This window comes from Kogia breviceps, chromosome 4, assembly GCF_026419965.1.
Source record: "Kogia breviceps isolate mKogBre1 chromosome 4, mKogBre1 haplotype 1, whole genome shotgun sequence".
NCBI classification, from domain to species: domain Eukaryota; kingdom Metazoa; phylum Chordata; class Mammalia; order Artiodactyla; family Physeteridae; genus Kogia; species Kogia breviceps.
In genome coordinates this window covers 142316920-142335348 of record NC_081313.1, presented here as the reverse complement: position 1 = coordinate 142335348, position 18429 = coordinate 142316920, and the positions used below count along the sequence as shown (strand labels likewise).

General features: G+C 45.5%; 1 protein-coding gene across 9 annotated transcripts in view; it reads left to right on the top strand.

Moving 5' to 3' along the window:
• Nucleotides 1–18429, top strand: part of SLC36A1 (solute carrier family 36 member 1) — a 302007-nt gene that overhangs the window by 15780 nt on the left and 267798 nt on the right. For 8 of the 9 annotated variants that reach the window (XR_010840298.1, XR_010840297.1, XR_010840300.1 and 5 more), the window contains exons 3-9: nucleotides 1421–1511; nucleotides 2378–2466; nucleotides 2947–3042; nucleotides 5087–5171; nucleotides 5731–5949; nucleotides 11794–11892; nucleotides 16221–16387. Coding sequence is in view for 5 of the 9 variants with exons in the window: in XM_067032033.1 (XP_066888134.1) it covers nucleotides 1421–1511; nucleotides 2378–2466; nucleotides 2947–3042; nucleotides 5087–5171; nucleotides 5731–5949; nucleotides 11794–11892; nucleotides 16221–16387 (846 nt within the window). In the remaining 4 variants the exon portion in view is untranslated. The remainder of the gene's footprint in view (nucleotides 1–1420; nucleotides 1512–2377; nucleotides 2467–2946; nucleotides 3043–5086; nucleotides 5172–5730; nucleotides 5950–11793; nucleotides 11893–16220; nucleotides 16388–18429) is intronic. The other variant, XM_067032035.1, reaches the window with a different exon arrangement.

The window sequence follows — 18429 nt, the reverse complement described above, 5'->3', positions numbered from 1 at the left end:
TCCATCATCCTGCACTTAATCTCCTGGTCACTGGCCACTGATAATGAACGAGTCACCCATGGACCCTTACAGTCCTTTAGTTTAATGCAGGAGAGTACTTGCCTCTTTTCATTCAGACTTGAAGCAGTTTTCTTCATCTTGCCTGAGAAGCATGGGAGACAGTAGGAAGGTCAAGAGATTTTCTTCCTGGAGGTAGAGGGAGAAAGGTTACCAAAAGTAAAATTCCTTTCCAGAGAGTGTAGATGGGTCTTATTTATTATGGTCTTTACAAGTTAACACATGACTTGCTTTCAGTTTTCACTGAATTGCAGATTTGAAGAAATATGTGGAAACATCATTTAGGAGGTATTTAGGTTATTTGCGCAGAAGAATTTCTGGACAGTGCCAGGGGCCAAATCCTGATTAAGTCTGTGGTACCACGTTTGATCTTTTCCGTATCCTGCTGGAGTAACAGAGGATGGAAAATGCTAAAGATGAGGCCACTGACGTCAGTCCTTTGAGGAGCTCCCATTCTGTATGGAATGCCCATCCTCACCCAACCTGAGCGGCCACAGAGCTGACGCGCTTCTCTGTGTTGGTGCTCACGCCTGTGTCTGGGCGCGTGTTCCCAGGCTCTTCTTCCCTGTTGGCACACACACAGAGCCCTGCGTAGGGCCCTGCTGGGCTCAGCCCAAGTCTCTGCACGCTACAAACCCTCACCTCCCTGCCCCTCCCTGGGCACTGTTCCTGGGCTCTTCCTAGGACAGGGATCTTTCTACCTTGGGTGGTTGTTAATGTGTCTGCCTTATCTCCTTGGAGACTTTTATTAGTTTCTAGAGACTGAGGTCTGTATCTGGTTCATGCTTATTTCCACCATTGCATTAACACAATGTTTTACACATTATAGATGGTATTTGTTGAGTGAAAAAATAATGAGGACACTTGAGAGACTTTACAGTTGCAGCTTCAGGCGGACAGTCTGTACAACAGATGAGGGAAAACTGTCCTCAAGGCAGAAGGATAAATTAGGTGACTGTGTGAAGAGGGCTTCTCCAATCTTAGGCATTTGACTTTTTTTTTTTAATAAAAAATACACCAGGGACTGCAGACCCCCACTGTCCCTCTGATCTAATCTCCAAGAGAGGTGGACTTTTCAGATGCTTCAGGGAACAGAATTTATAGCCCAGTGACTAAGAGAGTGGGCTCAGGCGCTAGACAGCCTGGGTTTGAATCTAGGCTCACACTCAAGGTAAGTGGCCTTGAGCAAGTTGCTCCCTCATACATAAGGTGAAGTTAATACCTATCTCATAGGTGTTCTGGAAATTGTTCTGGAAATTGAATGAGATAACTCATGTAGGCACTTAGCACAGTGCTAAGTGCTCAGTAAATGCTAGCTCTCATTATTGTTAACATGCCCTTGTCTGCCTTCTTCCCACTTCAGATGGTTCCAGACCCTGATCCACCTATTAAAAAGTAACATTGGCACAGGACTCCTGGGGCTGCCTCTGGCTGTGAAAAATGCAGGCATTTTGGTAAGGGTCTGCGTTGGTGCAAGGAAGTATTGTGACAAATTTTAGGAGACAATGGTTGTTTTTTTTTAAAATTTACTTCACGGAAAACATTTTAAAATGGGAAGCTTTTCTTTTTCAAATTCAGTTGGGAAAAAGCAAAGTTCAGGTGTTCATTCATCTAAAGATATTTATTGAGGATCTTCTGTGTGCCAGGCACTGTTCTAGACTCTTAGAATATTATCAGTGAATAAAAACAGACAATGATTCCTTCCCTCATGGAGCTTACTTTGAGGCGAGGAGGAGGTACTTGAAAAGTTTCTGGCAGTTTCTATCAATAATATTAACTAATGAGTTAGTAACAGAAGTCTGTTCATTTTCTACACAGTCCTTCCATGCCCTGCCCTTAGATGGCCAAGTCTGAGAATCTTATTTTTGTCTTTCATGATTCTCCCCCCATAGGCTGCCCGTCCAAAGCCATTCTGGTTTCTTTTAAAGTTGGAGAAGCTCAGAGACGGGGATTGTCCTCAGCTAAGGACGGTCTTGTGGCATTGCTCTAGAGAGAACTCTCCCCCTTCCACCACCCCTTAGCCTGTCTCTTCTTCCCAGACAGTCCCAGGAGCCTTCTGTTCTGCCGATTGGCAACAGTCTCAGAATAGCCTGATCTTGTGTCATTCTCCTCTGGGAGGTTAATTCTCTAGAAGGCCTGTTGAGGTTCAGATGGTGCCCGTCCTACTCAGCTCATCTCTGTGAGCACATTTGCCTCTAGAAAGCTCAGCCGGAAGTTCTGTCATTGGAAGGTTCCCTAGTAAAGTTTTGATCATTTGCAAATCCAGTTCTAATTCTGTCTGCTTGTCTCTCCCCCTCTTACCCACAATGCCTGTCCGCAGATGGGTCCCCTCAGCCTGCTGGTGATGGGCCTCGTGGCTGTGCACTGCATGGGTATCCTGGTGAAGTGCGCTCACCACTTCTGCCACAGGTGAGAGCCCTCCGAGCCACTTCTCGAGTGAGAGATTGTCCTTTGGGGTTCCGTTGCCAACACTGAAAGTGAGCACTTAACACAGATCACTCTGGACTCTTTGTGCTTGGCTGAAGCTGAAGGTGGCTGCTAGTCATCGCAGCACTGCCTTTCCCTGGCGATTTTTGTGTTCTTGTTTAGCTTGTTGTCATCTGTCGCACTTACTTATATCCAGTGGACAGAGACCACATTCTGGTTTTACGCGCTTTGTAATATTTACCCCATTGTAAAGGTTTACCAGATGGTTGTTAATTATAAGGGAAGTAACCGTCCCATGGACGTAAGACTTGTGCTCCTTGAAAGCATCAGACCCAGGACTCAGTGGTATGTCTAAGGTGGCTGATGGGGAACCAGCCCAGGTCTCCGTGATCTATGTTTGTTCTGTCATTGTCATTGTCTGACCCCTGCACTCTGCCCTTCCTCTCCCTCCCCTCCTCCCAGACTGAACAAGCCCTTTGTGGACTATGGGGATACGGTGATGTACGGCCTGGAAGCCAGCCCCATCTCCTGGCTCCGGAACAACGCCCACTGGGGAAGGTAATGGGTTCCCTTTTTCTTTGCGGCTGTGGCCACCCAGTGTGGAGGCCTGCAGATAGGTAAGTGAGGTGTGGTAGACAGTGCAGCTCGTGGGAAGAGCATTGCTTGGGTCTGTGGACTTGAGTTCTAGCTCAGCTCTGCCAGTGGTCATTTGTGTGACCCTGGGCTGTGTGACCCCTCCCTTCCCTGGGCCTCAGTTTCCTCATTGGTAAAACTTGGGGCCTGGCCTGAAAGATATTTAAGGGCTCTCCCAGCTTCGACAGCCTGTGATCAGTGATTATATTTCCTCCCCTTGTTTGGTCAACAGATATATTTAAGCACACTCTTATAAGTGGTACAAAACAATTTTAGGTATAGGGAGGGGGGTTTCCCTGAGGGATATTATGTAGTCCTGGCCCTCCAATAGATGGAGAAAGATGCATGGGAATCTTGAGAACAAGAGATCAGGAATAGGATATACCAGTAGAGAGAGTCATGAGCTAGAAATACACCCCAGGAGCCGTGAGAGGGAGGAGCCCTAAAGACACTCTTGTCCACCATGGCAGATGAGGAGCGCACATGAGAGGAGCTTTCAGGGCAGGGCACTGGGCAGGAGAAGGAAGGCTTCAAGGAGGAGGTGAGGTGAGCCAGAACAAATGGGTTTGTCAGGGAAAAAGATGTTTCAGGAGCTGGGTTGGGAGGTGTTTGGAAGTTTCTCCTTATGGTAACTTTTCAGATGCCTGGAGAGAAATAATCTACTGTTTGTTTCCTATTTGAGGAAATGGTACATATAGATATAGAAAATTGATAACATCGAGGGCTGAATCCTTTTTTTTAAAAAAAATTGAATCACATTAAAGTTATGTTCTCCAGAAAAACTCCTTGTTGTGGTCATAGGGAGACTTTTACCTTCACACATAGTCAGCTTCTTCCTGTGATGCAGGATTATGTAATTCTTTCAGCAAAGTCATTTTCTGTGCCTGGGAGAAGCCAGATTGCCAAGTGACCACTGTTGGTTGGTTGGTTGTTAGTTGATCCTTTCTTCTCCTCTCTTCTTCTCTCCTCTTCCTTTCTTCATCTCTGTTTTTTCCTCTCTCCTCCTCCTCTCTTTCCCTCTAGCCCCATACCTTCCCCCTCCTTCCTTACTCCCTCCCTTCCTTTAATAAAATTAATGTGTGCTTGTGGTTAAAAAAAATTTTTTTTTTGGAACAAGATAGGAGAATATAAAGTGAAGAGTAAAAGTATATCCCAGTCACAGTTGCATGGATTTTCTTTTGGAATTTTCTGAATATATACAAACATACACACATTCTTAACACTTTTTACACTAATTACCATACTATGCATACTGACCGGAAACTTGTTTTGTTTTGTTTTTTTCCCTTAAAGGTCTTAGACATTTCTCTATCAGCACATGTAGATTTAACATATTCTTTTTACCTGCTGTATTCTGTTTCATCTCATAATGGCCTATAATTTAATCATTTTCCTTTTGATGACCCCTTAGGTTGTTACCAGCTGTTGTTGTAACAGTGCTTCAACCAGCAGCCTGTTTTGGTACATCAATTTCTGTGTCCTTATGTGAGAGTCAGTTGGTTCTTAGATCCAAGTTATAGAAAGAGATCCATGAAGGGGTCCACTTCTTGGGCTTTTATGCTGAGGGTTCCCTGTAGCTTTAGGACAAACAGTGTGAGAGGGGATAGGCGGGCCATGGGAAGGGGGTAGCCAAGGGGCTGGGTAGTGGTCCTGGTGTATGTGCTTCACCCCGTCCAGTGCAGTCTCAGGACTGTCTCGAGTCTGCCTGACCGCGTGCAGCATTCCTGACACGAAGCCAGGAAGGGGACCTCGGGAACCACACAGATAGCACCTCCTTCACCTTCCTCCAAGGCTTTAGACCAGTGGCACGTGGCACATTTTCTCCTCTTTCCTGGGCACACTCATCCTTGTCACCTGATGGGAAGGGTCTGTGATGACTTGGGAATAAGCGCTGTTCAAACACCTGTCGTTCTGGCAGTCTTGCTTGCTATCATTAAGATCTTTGTCTTCCTTCCCTCCCCACCTGCAGGCACACTGTGGACTTCTTCCTAATCGTCACGCAGCTGGGATTCTGCTGTGTCTATTTTGTCTTTCTGGCTGACAACTTCAAACAGGTAGGCCCTGGTAAAAAGAGAGACTGGCAAGAGATGAGTGGACTTTCTGTTTAAGCCAGTTTTGTTCAACACAAAAATTGAGATCTTAACACTTTACGTAGAACAGTGTCATTGTCGTTTGAGTTTATCTAAAGACCCAGGGCATGGGACTTCGCCCGTGGTCCAGTGGTTAAGACTCAGCAGTTCCACTGCAGGGGGCACATGTTCGATCCCTGCTCAGGGAACTAAGATCCTGAATGCTGTGCGGTGTGGCAAAAAATAAATAAATAAATGAAAATTTAAAGGAAAAAAAAAATCTTTATAGAGACCCAGGGCGTCGAGAAACCTCAAGACGTCTTGCTGTCCTCCTGTCTTTAGGTAAGATGTGATCAAACCCAGCTCAGACATTCAGGTGGCTAACAATTATGAACATCTCCAAAGACAGTTCACCAACCACTAACTTTCTATGTGGGCTTCTTCACACACTGAGCCTTTAGCCAAGAACCCCTTCTGGTGGGAGGGCCACTGGCCTTTGTCATTTGAGAGGCTTTCTCTGCTGCTTTTCTTCCCCTCATTCTAGGTGATAGAAGCAGCCAATGGTACCACCACCAACTGCCACAACAACGAGACGGTGATCCTGACGCCCACCATGGACTCAAGACTCTACATGCTCGCCTTCCTGCCCTTCCTGGTGCTTCTGGTGTTCGTTAGAAACCTCCGAGCCCTGTCCATCTTCTCCCTGTTGGCCAACATCACCATGGTGGTCAGCCTGGTTATGATCTACCAGTTCATTGTTCAGGTATGACCCCAGGCTCCCCGCTCCACCTATTGATTGAATAATCAGAGAAACAAAGAAAGTGAGTAAGTGGAACATAAATAGGGGCTTGTTACTTATGAGCAGTGTACTTAGGTTAGCGCTTCGCAGCGTGGGCACGGTTGATGTTTGGGCCAGATAACCCTTTGTTGTGGGGCTGTTCTGTGCATTGCGGGATGTTTAGCAGCATCCTGGTCTCTACCCACTAGGTGCCAGTAGCAACCGCTCCCCAAGTTACGACAACCAAAAGTGTCTCCAGACGTTGCCAAATGTCCCCAGGGGGGCAAAATCACCCCCGCTGAGATCACTGGTTTAGACTTTTTCCCAGTTAGATAATTAAGACATGATCATTGTATAAGATTGGAAAAGAGAGAAAAATATTAAGATGATTCTTATAATAACTTATAACATTTATATTCTTATATTAAATAATAGAATCATCTTATTATATAATATATTGTAATAAGGAATATTATATTATTATTTTACCACTCCAGTTTTATATTTATTCAAATAGTAAATAATTCCTTACCACTCCAGTTTTATATTTATTTGTCAGAATTGTAAATCCGGTGATTATTCCACCTCACATAGGCCATGTGGGCAGGTCTGTGGGGAGGTGCAGGAGAGGACATCTGTATATAGATGGGTAGAAGATCAGGCTGAGGAAAATGTGCCCTTAAACACTGGTTGATTATAGACATTTGCCAAGACTTAAGAAAAGGAAAACAATGAAAGCATGTGAATAGAAGAATAACTTTAAAAAGAGATATGTAAATTTAATTCCCCAAATAACTCATCAATACATACTTGTTAAAATACGGGGCTTCCCTGGTGGCGCAGTGGTTGAGAATCCGCCTGCCGATGTAGGGGACACAGGTTCGTGCCCCGGTCCGGGAAGATCCCACATGCCGTGGAGCGGCTGGGCCTGTGAGCCCTGGCCGCTGAGGCTGCACGTCCGGAGCCTGTGCTCCGCAACGGGAAAGGCCACAACAGTGAGAGGCCCGCTTACCGCAAAAAAAAAAAAAGGACAATACAAGTACCTTTTGAACACTCCGTCTCCACCCTGAGTCTCCTCCACTCTGGGACCAGCTGTGTGTGTTTCTAGGTCCTGCGAATACATTTACACACTGTATTCCTATGTAGAGAAATATATAAAGCAAAAATTGGTTTTGTGGGGTTTTTTAACATAATTTTAAAAATTATTATATGTATGTAGTGTTCATCTGCCTTGCTTTTTTTCTTTGATAGTGTCTCAGAAAGCCTTCCATGCTGATATACCTGGTTTTATCTCATTTTTTAAAATTGCTAAATAGTATCTCAGAGAATAGACATGCTGTAGTTTCGTAGCCTGTCAAGGAATGTATCATCTGTAGTGTCATTTAGTATTATGAAAGTGAATATTCGTATGCCTTCCTTTTTGTGGACATGTATAAATACTTCTCCAAGATAAGCATCTAGAGGTGCTAGAGACGCAATTGCTAGACAGTGTGCACTGTAGAATTTTTTATATTGCCAAGTTGCTTTTTCCAAAAGCTATTTACCAATTTCACATTGACTCCCTTCCACAGTTTGTAAGCAACCCCTCTAGCCACACTGTATTTGGCTCAGTCTGACAGGTGAACATTACCTCATTTTCAGTCTGCTTAACAGTAACCTGGTTACCCCCTGATGAGGTTTCTAGGAAAACAGTGGGTCATAAAATACAAGGACTTCCTGTACTGAGGAAATGACATAATGAATTTAGACTAACAGTGTAGTCAGTGAGCATTCAGTATTTCCTTCTCTCAGTAAGTCAGATGGATGGCAGATATTGACTCTTCTCCTGCAGAAGTATTTTCTTTTTTTTTTTTTTGAATACAAATTTTTTATTCTGGGTACTTTTTACCATTTCAAAAATAATAAATAGCAGAAAACAAACAACAAAAAAATATTGCAAAAACAATACAAAAAGGTTTAAAATATTTAATTTACATATAATAATCATGTAAGTATATGTCTTCATTATATATATTTTATCCATAATTTTGTTTATAGCTTTATTTTAGTATCTTTTATGGTTCTAGTAATGTAAGTGATATCCTTTATAAAAAGCCTTGCAATATTCTTACTAGCAGTCAAGGTGCAAGAATACCAAATCAAACTAGCCAAGGATCTAAGCAGAACTATTTTCTAATGCATAAAATAGACAGCTGTCCATGTCCCATTTTTTTATGGGACTGGAAAGAGGACCTGTGAACACATGAATGACAATTTCCAGAGAGTTTCTTTCCCTATCTGGCCAATTAAGTTAAAACAAGCAAGGGTAAAGATGTATGATTTAACTTTGTAATTAGAGATCTCAGTCAGTGCGTAGGACACACTGCGGTGAACATTAAACACAAAAACGGGTGATGCCAGCTCATGTAGGCACCGCATTTAATTTCAAACCACTGCAGGTTGTTGGACCGTGGTCGCTGCTGTGATCAGAGGGCTGGGATGGGAATATGGGTTCCATAGCATCTCAGTCCCCCCTGAAAGTAGTGTCCATCCAGGGCATTGTCTGTGCCTCGTACAACCTGCGCTTTTGGATGAGGCAGCCCTGCTGACTTCCCGAGAGCGATTCTGAGCCTGTCTCTGGGCTCAGCCAGGAGGTAGGTTGTGATCTGATAGTGCTATCTGCCTGGGTCTGGCTGTGTGTCCAGGAGCTTCATTTTGATGTGGTACACAGCTAAAGATGTCCCTCTGGGTTGTTTTTGTTGTTGCTGTTAGTTTTGTCCCATCTTGGCATTCTGCCCTCTTTACCTTGATATTTCCTCCTGCTGTCCAAAGTTCCTGAATTTTTACCTAAACCCGAGCCTGTACATGACCGGTGCTCTTGCGCCTCAGGCTCATGCCATTGTAGGAAGTTGCCTGATGCCTTCCACCCGAGCAGCTGTCTTCATCATGTGCATGACAAATGGCACAGTTCTAAGCAGAGTGCCTTGCCCAGAAGGGCTCCCAATAAATCCAATAAATGTGTTATCACTGCAAATCCTTAATTCTTTTTTTTTTTGGCCGCATCGCACAGCCTGTGGGATCTTAGGTCCCCTGACCAGGGACTGAACCCGGGCCATGGCAGTGAGAGCTTGGAGTCCTAACCACTGGACTGCCAGGGATATCCTTGATTCTGAGATGTATTTTTTCACAGTTAATAACGTTTCCAAAACTGGAGTACATCTGACAATCCTTATGTACATTTAACAGCATTTTTTCAAAAAGCTATTATAATTATATGATAATGTGGTACAAATGAGGAGATAATATGTTGCAAGTGAGCAGATTTTAATTTGTACATTTCTTTGTAAATGAAAGTTTTTCCCCAGGTTTAATTCGTTGGGATGTAAGGCAGTAGCAGTCATTACGTATGTAGAATTATAAATTCCTTTTGCTTGTCTCATTCACACCGGTACCCCAGATGTGTATTTTGAAATTCCCCTCTCTGATATCTCAGCCCGATATAATGTATGGCTCTGGGCATTAGTCATCCATTAACCAACAGATCCACTAACCTCCTGTTTTCAGGAACTTCAGTTACACCGTGACTCAGGAATAATTACGGGGTGATCTCACCCTCATAGTTCATCAAAGAACAAAAATATTTACGAGTCTTGTCTTCATTCTAGGAACTGAAGTGTTTCTTTTTTCTTTTTTGGCCGCGTTGGGTCTTCACTGCTGCGCACGGACTTTCTCTAGTTTCGGCGAGCGGGGGCTACACTTCTTTGTGGTGTGCAGGCTTCTCATTGAGGTGGCTTCTCTTGTTGTGGATCACAGGCTCTAGGCGCACGGGCTTCAGTAGTTGCAGCACGCAGGCTAAGTTGTTGTGGCATGCAGGCCCTAGAGCGTGCAGGCTTCGGTAGTTGCGGCACATGGGCTCTAGGGCAGGCAGGCTTCAGTAGTTGTAGAGCGCAGGCTCTAGAGCACAGGCTCAATAGGTGTGGCACACGGGCTTAGTTGCTCCGCGGCATGTGGGATCTTCCTGGACCAGGGATCAAACCCATGTCCCCTGGCAGGCGGATTCTTAACCACTGCACCACCAGGGAAGTCCCTGAAGTGCTTCTTATGAGAGTTCTAACTGATTTCTTAGCAGGGGCTCAGAGAAAAAAAAAATAAAGCATTTAAAAAATCCTTTTTATTTTAGGAAGACTATAATATAATTGCTTTGAAATCTTTCAAAGAGAAGCCTGTTATAGAGAGGAATAGTAGATCTCTTTTTGCTCTCTGATATTATTCCATCACACTGTTAGAACATGCCCCATATCTCTCTAGAGACCTCTTTAGTGAAATCAGTTTTAAAAGATTGTAAAAGGAAGTTTTAAAGTCATTTTTTAATCTAAAGGCCAAATTCTGAAAGGATGGCAGCATCTGTCTCCTCTGAGTCCCGTTCCTTCGATACTGTCCATCACTGGGGACTCTTGCCCATTGGTCAGCCAGGTGGGTACATACTTACATTGTACCTGCAGTTATCAAGTGCCTTGGTTTTTATTTGCCTTCTTTTAAAAATGCTGTTTTTGCTATATTTTCCCCCATATGTGCCGATACTCCTGTCGTGTGCCCATCAAAAATATTTTCCAAGTGTTGATTTACAGAATTTTTGAAAAAAGAAAGGGAAGTAGAGAAAAAAAGAGAAAGTGCTCATCTAAAAATCTACCACCTTTCCCTCCAGCTTTATCTGTGTGGAGTGTTTATGTAGTTGCATCATGGTGAATATATAAATTTTAAAACTATTTTTCTCATTACTATTTCATAAGCAGTTTTCATGTACTATTTAGTTATCCCACTCTTTTTTTTTTTTTTTTTTTTTTGGTATGCGGGCCTCTCACTGTTGTGGCCTCTCCCGCCGCGGAGCACAGGCCCCGGACGCACAGGCTCAGTGGCCATGGCTCACGGGCCCAACCGCTCCGCGGCATGTGGGATCCTCCCGGACTGGGGCACGAACCCGCATCCCCTGCATCGGCAGGCGGACTCTCAACCACTGCGCCACCAGGGAAGCCCCCTACTCTTTTTAAATAATGCATAATATTCGGTGGTTTATTGGATGTGCAGTAAACTGTTCAGATGTTTGGGAGCATTTAGGTTGTTATCACTTACTGTTAAAAAGCCTTGCTCAACTTTTTTCATATTTTCATCATTTTTTTTCTACTTAGATTATATTTCTGGGGATGGGATTACCTAGTGAAAGAACATGATTCTTTTTATGCAGTCTCTAACATTTGAGGTTTTGTAAAATAAATTTAGTTTTTTATTTTTGGCTGAGTTGGGTCTTTGTTGCTGTGCGTGGGCTTTCTCTAGTTGAGGTGAGCTAGCTCTACTCTTCGTTGCGGTTCACGGGCTTCTCATTGCAGTGGCTCCTCTTGTTGTGGAGCAGGGGTTCTAGGCACATGGGCTTCAGTAGTTGGGGCATGTGGGCTTCAGTAGTTGTGGTTCGCGGGCCCTAGAGCACAGGCTCAGTAGCTGTGGCGCACGGGCTTATTTGCTCATGGCATGTGAGATCTTCCCGGACCAGGGATTGAACCCATGTCCGCTGCGTTGGCAGGCAGATTCTTAACCACTGCGCCACCAGGGAAATCCCAACATTTGAGTTTTTAATGGTACTTTGGGCTAGTCTTTCCCCAAAGCAAGTAGGGTTTTCTCAGCTTGATGGAAAAAAAAAAAAGAAAGGCTATAAATGACCCCAAATCATCTGTCAGATGTTAGACTTTCTCCCTTCAGAGGATCTTGGACTTAGGAAAGGTTTGACCTGTCTGATGCTGGGGTTGAAATTATGAATCTCTGTATAACCTTTGCTCTGTTTTATTTTCTCTGTTTCAGGATATCCCAGACCCCAGATTCCTCCCCTTGGTGGCATCCTGGCGGACCTACCCTCTGTTCTTTGGCACGGCCATTTTTGCATTTGAAGGCATCGGGATGGTAAGAGTTGCACTGTGATTCTCTGGTGCCCTCAGTGTCCTTGAGGTCTGCTTTAAGGAATGCTGAGGAAATGCTGTTAGAAATTATCTTCTGAGTCTTACTGGCCAGTTAATGAACAGCATTTCAAAGACTCCACTGAAGTTTCCCAGCTTCAGGTTTTGGAAGTAAGTTGTATGTAATTTGAGAATGTTTCCCTTCAAGCCCTCTCTGTTGCACACTCATCTCCTGTGTGTGCAGTAAGCAGCAGTGCAGGGCAATTCTAAACACAGGGTCTAGATTCAGACTGACTTGGGGTGAGTCCCGGCTCTGCCAGAGAGTAGCTGTGTGACCTTATGCAAGGACTCGCCTTCTCAGAGCCTTCATTGTTTGCTTCTGAAAAGTGGGCTTAATGTTTAGTAGTTGTTAGGATTAAATGAGATATGTGTAAAGTGCTTTGTATGGTGCCTGACATATGGTGAGCACTAAGTACTTTTTATTTTCGTTAATAATACTGTTGATTTTATTGTTAAATCAATAAACATATGAATGAATTCTCTGCCCTGGAACACTGTTGAGCTGTATTTTCCTTATATAAATGAGTAGCCTTTACTCCTAGCTCAGCTTCCCTGTGTTGGTGCTGTGATTTCACCAAATTCTTCTCCTAAAGGGAGGAATCTGTCACTCAGGTGTACCTATTTTGGTTTTTATTTGTGTTTTTCATAATAAAGGTCCAGAATTCTTCTCTGAAGAAAGTTATTAGCTCTGCTGGCCTAGGGCTTAGGAAATGGGAAGACACTTCTTTCATGGAATATCTTTTTGTCCCCATTTGATTGTCCTGTCACCTTATACACTTTTAAGAAAACCTAGATGCTGGACATTTTTGGTCACAATTTGAGGAATTACCCCGGTGGTGTCCATGGAACGTGAGGCTCTAACAACATGGGGGAGGTTTTTTGAGTGATTGTGTGTATGTGGTTGTCCTGAGGTTTTGAACCTTTCCCTGTGCTCGCTCTTGGGGCTTCTCATTGCCCAAGAAGAATGTCTCATCTTTTTTAAAAAAATTTTTTTTTAATAAATTTATTTATTTATTTTATTTTTGTGTTGGGTCTTCATTGCTGTGTGCGGGCTTTCTCTAGTTGCGGCAAGCAGGGGCTACTCTTCGTTGTGGTGCGCGGGCTTCTCATTGCGGTGACTTCTCTTGTTGTGGAGCATGGGCTGTAGGCGCGTGGGCTTCAGTAGTTGTGGCTCACGGGATCTAGAGCGCGGGCTCAGTAGTTGTGGCTCGTGGGCTTAGTTGCTCCGTGGCATGTGGGATCTTCCCAGACCAGGGCTCGAACCTGTGTCCCCTGCATTGGCAGGCGGATTCTTAACCCCTGCACCACCAGGGAAGCCCCAGAATGTCTCATCTTGATTCACAGACATATATGGTTTCCCTGCTGCTGGGGCAGAGGCCTGAAGGTGCCTGTATCATAGCAGGAGAAAGAGGTCCCGGGCACTCGGGACTGGAAAGAAGAGGCTGAGTGAGTGCGGAAAGATGCCTGGGGTTCTTCAGGAACGTTGTACTGCATTTGTCAGTTTTCCCTAACAGCACAGGGCAGAAGTTGTTCTTTGCTTCATTTCATTAGCTGAGGCTTGGATACGGAGTGATTCTGTAATCGTCATTATCTGTTACTTCAAGATTTGTCCATGTTTTCTCTTTTTACAATAGAGACACTGCTGTTTTGACTGTTAGTTTGGATCTGAGGGCTGTTGGGCATGACTGGTAAGAGCAGTGGACTCACTGGGGTTTCCTGGGCTCTCTCTGTTTCTGTACCATTGGCCTGGGCTGGCCGGGCTGGAGGAGATGGGCACCCTGCCCTCTGGCTCCTGAGACTCTCCATAGAGAGAAACCAAAGGAAAGCTTAGAAACTGTTTCTCATTGGATGTGGATCAACTGAAGCTTGAGCCCCTCGAGCTGGTTGGTGGGGGTGGGTTGCCGAGGGCCAGTTGGAGATACAGAGCAGTGATACACCCCACAGCCCTAGGCCTGCAGCAGGCTCGCAGTATCTGCCATCGCTGGGTGTGTCTGGCTCAGACCTGCTCTGCCTGGTGGCTGCAGGCCCTCAAGGAAAATGAGCATAATGACAAGATCAAAGACAGTTGGGGAGGGAGGCGGGGCAGTTTGATGTTGCCCTGAGCCACCTTTCGGGAGTCAGACCAGCCAGGGGCGGTTGACAGCAGATCATGAAGGTTGTCACGGTCACACTTGCTATTTTCCCTGGTTCCTATAGGAACCAGCCTTCATTAAGGGCCTTTCCTAACAGTATGGAGGTTCCTCAAAAAACTAAGAATAGGGACTTCCCTGGTAGTCCAGCGGTTAAGACTCCTCACTCCCAATGCAGGTTCGATCCCTGGTCAGGGAACTAACATCCCACATACCACAACTAAGCCCACACGCCGCAACTACTGAGCCTCCGCACTCTAGAGCCGGTGCGCTGCACCTAGAGAAGCCCACACGCTGCAGTGAAGACCCAGCACAGCCTAAATAAATAAAATTAAATTTATTGAAACAAAAACCTAAAAATAGAATTGCCATGTGATCCAGCAATTCCACTCCTGGGCATCTACCCAGACAAAACTATTATTTGAAAAGATACACGCACCCCTGTGTTCATAGCAGCACTGTTCACAGTAGCCAAGATGTGGAAGCAACCTAAATGTCCACTGACAGATGAATGAATAAAGAAGATGTGGCACACACACACACACACACACACACACACACACACACACACACACAATGGAATATTACTCAGCCATTGAAAAGAATGAAATAATGCCATTTGCAGCAATGTGGATACAACTAGAGATTATCATACTAAATGAAGTAAGTCAGAAAGAGAAAGACAAGTATCATCTGATATCACTTATATGTAGAATCTAAAATACGGCCCAAACAAACATATCTACAAAACAAGAACAGACTCACAAATAGAGAGAACAGGCTTGTGGTTGCCAGGGGGTCGGGAGTAGGGAAGGATTGAGAGCTTGGGATTAGCAAATGCAAACTATTACATATAGGATGGATAAACAACAAGGTCCTACTGTATAGCACAGGGAACTGTATTCAATATCCTGTGATAAATCATAATGGAAAAGAATATGAAAAAGAATAGATATATGTATGACTGAGTTACTTTGCTGTGCAGCAGAAATTAAACACAACATTGTAAGTCAACTATACTTCAATAAAATTTTTTAAAAGAAAATTTTCATAATAAAAATTTGAAGTATTTAAAAAAACAGGGGGCCTTTCCTTGGCTTTGACTAATGTTAAAGAAGGTCCTGGGCTTCCCTGGTGGTGCAGTGGTTGGGAGTCCACCTACCAATGCAGGGGACACGGGTTTGAGCCCTGGTTTGGGAGGATCCCACATGCTGTGGAGCAACTAGGCCCGGGCGCCACAGCTACTGAGCCTGTGCTCTAGAGCCCGCGAGCCATAGCTATTGAGCCCGCGTGCCACAACTACTGTAGCCTATGCACCTGGAGGCCGTGCTCCACAAGGGGGGAGGCCACCACAATGAGAGGCCCGCGCGCCGCAGCTGGGGAGAGCCCTCGTGCAGCGGCAAGGACCCAATGCAAGCAAAAATAAAATAAATAAATTTAATTAAAAAAAAAAAAAAAAAGAAAGTCCTCTGCTTTGAGGGAGAAGGACGTGAGGATCAGTGGTTTGAAATAGGAGTCTGGAAACTGGGTTTTGTTATACATCTCCACGAGCCTCAATTTCCAGGGTCCTCTCCGTTTCTCTAACTTGGAGATTTCACTTGTCACTGCTAGTGCTCACCCCTTTTGAGGTAAGGAAACAGTTTCTGGGAACTGGAGTGGCAGTTTTCCCTGACCTTCATTTTGCATTCTTGGTACAGGTTAGCAGAGCTGTGATTTCAGGTGAGGTACAGCTGGCTTGGGCCACCACCCGTGTCTCTTCCTTGTTGCACTGGGTGGGCATGATGCGAGAGGGCCTGCTGGGTGCCATGCCACCTGCATTCGAGGGGCAAACAGCACTCCCAGCCCACGGGGATCTTGTAGCTGGAGGCAAAGAGACAGCCTGTGCCAGGAGTCCTGGCTTCCGGGCCTGCCTGCCCTTACCTCCTGGGACTTCCTGCTTAGACAGCAGGCTCCAGAGCTCCTCCAGCTCGACAAGCATAACTAATGAGGAACAGCTTGCATTTGTCTGTCTAGTCAAGGACAGATGTGCTTTGGGGGAGTTTGGGGATAAAGAAGTTACTTTTTTCTGAGAATATTAGTTTGTTGTTGTCATTGGCCATTAATGTTGCTTTATTCTAAGCTTTCTTTTCTCTCACTACTCTCCTAGGTTCTGCCCCTTGAAAACAAAATGAAGGATCCCCGGAAGTTTTCGCTCATCCTCTATGTGGGAATGGCTATCATCACTGTCCTCTACATAAGCCTGGGGAGTCTGGGGTACCTGCAATTTGGAGCTAACATCCAAGGGAGCATAACCCTCAACCTGCCCAACTGTTGGTATGTGGGGGAGGATGGTAGCCTGGGAGCACTGGGTTTTTTAAAACATTAATGAGGGTCAGAATGTGTATTTTTCCTCCTCCCTATCTCTTAAATCAGCCCACTTCACTTTTTAAAAAATATTTATTTATTTATTTTTGGCTGCGTTGGGTCTTCGTTGCTGCAGGCAGGCTTTCTCTAGGTGCAGCGAGCAGGGGCTACTCTTCATTGCAGTGCGCGGGCTTCTCATTGCGGTGGCTTCTCTTGCGGCGCATGGGCTCTCGGCTCACGGGCTTCCGTAGTTGTGGCGCGCGGGCTCAGTAGTTGTGGCTCACGGGCTCCAGAGCACAGGCTCAGTAGTTGTGGCACACAGGCTTAGTTGCTCCACAGGATGTGGGATCTTCCCAGACCAGGGTTCGAACCCACGTACCCTGCACTGGCAGGCGGATTCTTAACCACTGCGCCACCAGGGAAGCCCGAGCCCACTTCACTTTAGCTCTCACTTGCCACCAGCCCCCAGCCTAGCACCATCCCTCCTTGGCTGCCCACTAAGCCTTTTGGCTGGTTTCCCTGCCTGGGTCTGACTCTCTCTCCAGATCTGTTCTCCTCCTGTTACCCGTGTGAGCCATCTAACCCTTAGTTCAGTTATGCACTTCCCCATTGAGAAGGCTCAAAGGCTTCCTTTAGTTCTTTTTTTTTTTTTTTTTTTTTTGTGGTATGCAGGCCTCTCCCGTTGCGGAGCACAGGCTCCAGACACACAGGCTCAGCGGCCGTGGCTCACGGGCCCAGCCACTCCGCGGCATGTGGGATCCTCCCGGACTGGGGCACGAACCCGTGTCCCCTGCATCGGCAGGCGGACTCTCAACCACTGCGCCACCAGGGAAGCCCCTTCCTTTAGTTCTTATGATAAAGAGGAAACCTTCAGGTACAGTCAGGGCCACTCAGGCTCTAGCCCCACCCCTACCTTATTCCTTCTCAGTGAGGAGGACTCGGCCTGGGTGTCACTCTGTTTGAGAAACTTCTCTGATGTCTCAGCCGCAGCAACTTCAAGTCTAGGTCAGTGGCCCTCCTCTCTGCTGCCCTGGAGTCCCGTGAGGATCCTGTCCTAATTCTTCCCCCATTATGTTGAGGTTGTCCATTTACCTGTACTATGATCTCCCTACATTGTAAGCTCTGAGGGCAGCAACTGTCCAGTTCTTCATTTTACTCCAAGCCCCTGGCACAATGCCTGGCATACGATCAAAACCCAGTGAAAAGTTTTTGATTGAAAAGGAGGACTAAGCGCTGAGACTGTGAGGCATTTATAAATGAGGAGAGGTTACCAGGAAGCCAGTGGGGCACAGAGGATAGAGGTGATCTGCCATGTCCCAGCTTTATGGCCTTGGACAGATCATAGCTTCTCACTGCCTCAGTTCCTCTTTCTGGGAAATAAGAATAGTCATTTCTGCCAGGATTGTCATGAAGATCAAAAGATGTGTGTGAGCTTTCTAATACTGCACTGGCACTATGGAGAAGTACGATGCTGCAAGAGCTTTATGCTTTGGGTGAGTCATTCTGATGGAAATGGATGCTGCATGGATTGGTTGATCCCCTGACTGATGGTGCCATTTCTCCCCGGAGATCTGAGCCCAGAAGGGTCAAGCATCCAGTCCATTGACCTTGAACCATTCTAAATAGATGGAGAAAGAGGAGGGCAAACCTGCCTGATTCCCAGCTTCTGTTGTGCCTGTCCCATGGATGTCACCTGCTCCATGTGCAGGTGCAGATGGAGCCTCTCACCGTGGGCCCGGGATGCTTGGGAACCCTTCTGTATCTCATTTTCCCTAAGTCATGATTGCTGTATTGTAGAGAAGCACTGAGACATACTGAAATGCTTCCTAAAAAGATAGACGTCACAGGGTGTGTCTTAAGCAGCAGTTCTTTTCGGAAGATTACAATTTCATTGCAGAGAGCAGCCATGAGCAGATTCTGAGAAGCTCGTTGAATGCCCTAGGGATCAGAATAACCTTTCAGGCCAGTCTGGTTGTAGAGCTCTGATCAGTGAGGCATTGTACAAGGACAGA